The 3,554-nt window shown below is 43.2% G+C and overlaps 1 protein-coding gene across 1 annotated transcript in view; it reads left to right on the top strand.

The window, feature by feature from the left end:
• LOC146460978 (uncharacterized) overlaps window positions 1–3,554 on the top strand; it is a 4,185-nt gene continuing 631 nt past the window's right edge. Inside the window, exons 1-2 of the mRNA XM_085087473.1 lie at window positions 1–277; window positions 2,437–3,554. The exon at window positions 2,437–3,554 is cut by the window's right edge and continues 631 nt beyond it. Coding sequence (XP_084943599.1) covers window positions 92–277; window positions 2,437–3,150 — 900 coding nt within the window. The 5' untranslated portion in view covers window positions 1–91 and the 3' untranslated portion in view covers window positions 3,151–3,554. The remainder of the gene's footprint in view (window positions 278–2,436) is intronic.

The raw sequence follows: 3,554 nt of genomic DNA, 5'->3' as shown, positions 1-3,554 counted from the left end.
AATCATATCTGTGTCAATCGATTACAAAATTTGCAAGCGGCGATCACGCAATCACAGAGCACATCAGTGGAGCTAACTTGCAGTCCAAGAAATGACGGTAGCACACGAGAGAAGACTTACGTATGTTAATCTAGTTTTGGCTCTGTTTTTTCTTCTGGTTAAACTATCGCCAGCAAAAGCAGACGACAACTGCGTTCCAGACAGTGGCGAGAGCGGCTCTTTAGAGTCGGTTGATCTCATAATACAAACATGGGAGGCAAGATCCTCTAATTTTCATGTAAGTATTTAATGTAAGTTGGTGACAGAGATTAACGCGGGTGAAGCGCGATAAAGTTGATATTTTGTTCCCAGACTGAAGATCTTTCAACTTGTTTTCGTACAACATGAATTGTAAAGGTCATCAAGGATCGAGTCAGTCTAGTTATTTTACCTTTTAAGGGAAAATATTTTTTGAGTCTGTGTGTGAAGTGCGACTTATCAGCTGAAAGCCATTGAAGAGCTGTTTCTCAAGATAGTGTTTATTGCATTGCATAGAGTATTTCGAACTTTTCTGTGGACAAAATCCTGAAAGTTTTAAAACAAAATAGGTATTGAACAATATTTTCCCGTCACGCTGTATGGCTGTATTTAGATACTGACTGGTTTAAATTTTTGAGTCTATCCTAAAGCAACGGATTAGCTCGTTTTTTCATGCCTTAAAAGAAGCTCTTTCCCGTGGTGCTGATTTTTTTAGGTTAGGAATTTTGCCGATTTCCACATTTAAGCACGTCCTATAGCGTCCTATAGCGTATATAGCAGCTTATACCGTAGGCTTGATTTCCGCCGCTCTTCCTCCCCTTAGCGAAGGGGTGATCGTAGGCTCATTTCCCGAACAGCGGCTAGTTTTCGAGCCTAGTCCAAGCGCATAGCAGCACGTGTCTGACAGGGGAAGGGATGGTGGTATAAAGTAAAGTTTTCTGAGGGGGGGAGGGGGTTCCCTCAAACCTACGTGTCAGACCTTCCTAAGCACGGCCGGTGAAGGGGGGGAGGGGAGAGGAGGGGAGGGGGGGGGGGAAATTTATACTCAGGATAGGCTCCGCCAGGCCGGTGATTCAATCCCTTTGCTTTTGCTTTCATTTACCAAAATTTATCGCAGTAGGTACCCCTTTCATGAAATTAAAATCAAAACATTGTAGCCTCTTCTTATACCCCAAAGATACGCTAAGGCCTCACTCTTTGTGGGCAGGGGGCGAAGATCTTTGTATCGTAATTTCTAGTAGTTATTTCTGTTCAGTTTCAGTGCCGACCCTTCTGTGGTTTCGGTTGCTTCCCTTTCGCTTCACAATCTGTATTGCAACAAATTCAGATCCTAAATTCAAACTTTAAAATGTGGTTAACCATTTGCATACTATGAGGTTGATAAAACGAACTCTTTTCGGAGATTGGGCGGAGCCTCCCTTCACATCCATTTAGCTCATCATATAGAGTAACCCCTCCCCCTCCCCTCGCTCCCCCTCCGCCGTTTCAGAGCGTACTTTAATCAAGATTGACGTCGCTTAAGTCTTGTGGACTTTAGGCAGCTTTTTAAAGATATTTCTCTAAATTTTCAGCATCTTCCTTGGTTAGGTGTGGAATTTGAGAATTTAGTTTGTCGAAATGAAGTCTGTTTTGCAGCCTTGCTAGTTGTTAGTATTAGAAATGGTATACAAATTTTTTTCTGAGTGGCCTGCCTGAATGGGAAATTTTTTCTCGATCGCTCTTAATGTAACATAATTGATGATAAATTTAGAGCTCTGGTACTGTTACCCCTTCCCCCATCCCTACCCCCTCCCTCCCAAAAAAGGCCGGCAAGTGGGACCTAACTTCACCCCCCACCGGAAACACACCACAACCAAGTTTCCCAGAGATCTAAGGAGTCCCCCAGATTTAAGCGGTACATCTTAGTTGTATACGACACGCTGACGATGGGCCTATAACGGAAGTCTTGTTTCGTGTAAATCAAGCCTACAACATGCTTACCATTGTCGTGCAAAGCAGGTTAAGTCTCTGCGAACGATTTTACGGTACATTTAAAAACCTACGATAAGCGCAGTCAATGCTAGATGGCAGGAAATGTATGTGTAGTATTTTGCTCGACGACAATAGCGTGGGCTATGCAAGAAGATGCATGCGACAGTCGTAAGCAGTCGAACAGTCTAAATCTAATGATAACTTACTTACAGTATCACTAAAATTGTCCCGCACGACAAAAGACTTGGTCACTATAATATTCAACACATGTATTTGAAAGCATTTAACTTTAAATTAAAGCTCTTTATTGAACGGGAGAATATTCTGCTTTTAAACTCTTTGAAGGCAACTCAGTTTTAAATGTTCTGTATGCGAGATTTTTGTAGGCGATTTCGCATTTAGGCGAAATGTCTCGAGACCTTTCGTTTTTCGTTTTTCATTCTGCAGTTTGAAGATCCCGAGATGCTCTCATCTAAAAGCTATACAGTTCCAAAGAGTTCTGAACTGTCCCTGGTGGAGGGAGCAAGTGTCCGTTTCTATGGTAAAGAACTTTGTGTCGCCGTCACTAAAGTAACAGAGGTAGAACGCGGACATGATGGAATTATAGATCGAAGCTCTTCTTGTCAGAAATCCTGCATTGGCGTTGGAGGTGGAACACGCCTAGAGATTTACTCAGGTTCGTTTGGAAAACCTTCATCCACAAATCCTCCATGCTGTTTTTGGGGCCGAATCAAAACGCTTCGATTCTCTATCCCCGCTCCTCCTACATCGCCGCCTGCTTCATATGAGTGTTTCAAGTGTAGTCCTGCTGATTGCGATAGCGCCGCCGCGGAGAGTTCTACAGAAACTTGCAGAATCGGCGAGAAATGTTTTACGCTGAAGCTGCAGAAAAAGCAATCTAGCGAAGTGGCCACGGTGAAAGGGTGTTCCCACGTGCTTCGGTACTGGGGGAAAAATCTGGATTGTGATTACCAATGCAAGAGCAACGTGCCATTGGATCCGGGAAGTAGAGATTACCACTATAGCGTTTGTGTGTCTTGTTGCTCCGGAAATAAGTGTAATAAAGAGGATAAAGTTTCTTCTGGTGCTGGCTCTTCTAGGAAAACCTTTTTGCGACGATGGCAACATAAGTGGCGATATGATGCCAAGGCAAGAATTTAAGTACCCTGTGTCTTCACCGCTACGGGGCAGAGTAGAAAAACACCTTTTGTTCAAACCACTCTGGCAGTAGGCTCAGTCAATGCCGAGACTAGTCAAGTCCAAGATGGAAACTTTTTCCAGTAAAGCAATGTATAGCTACAAAGATTAAAGTGCATAATTGGCTTTAAACAGGAAAATAGTTTCTATAGCGATGTGAAGCGCACAGCGTAAAATTATAAATATTTCAATCAGTGATGTAAGTCCTTAAGAGCATAAACGGTCAACTTGTTAAATGTGAGTCGCGATTTCGGAAATATAGAGAGTTGCGTTTGGTGCCGGGATAAAAGGGAGCCGTAAGTGGATGCAAGTTAACGTTGCAACCTGGTAAACCCATCCTCGTTCCCAGAGCCCACGATCTTTTGGTC

The sequence above is a fragment of the Pavona decussata genome, unplaced genomic scaffold, assembly GCF_977016875.1.
Source record: "Pavona decussata unplaced genomic scaffold, jaPavDecu1.1 SCAFFOLD_202, whole genome shotgun sequence".
NCBI lineage: Eukaryota > Metazoa > Cnidaria > Anthozoa > Scleractinia > Agariciidae > Pavona > Pavona decussata.
This window is presented reverse-complemented; position numbering and strand designations above follow the sequence as displayed.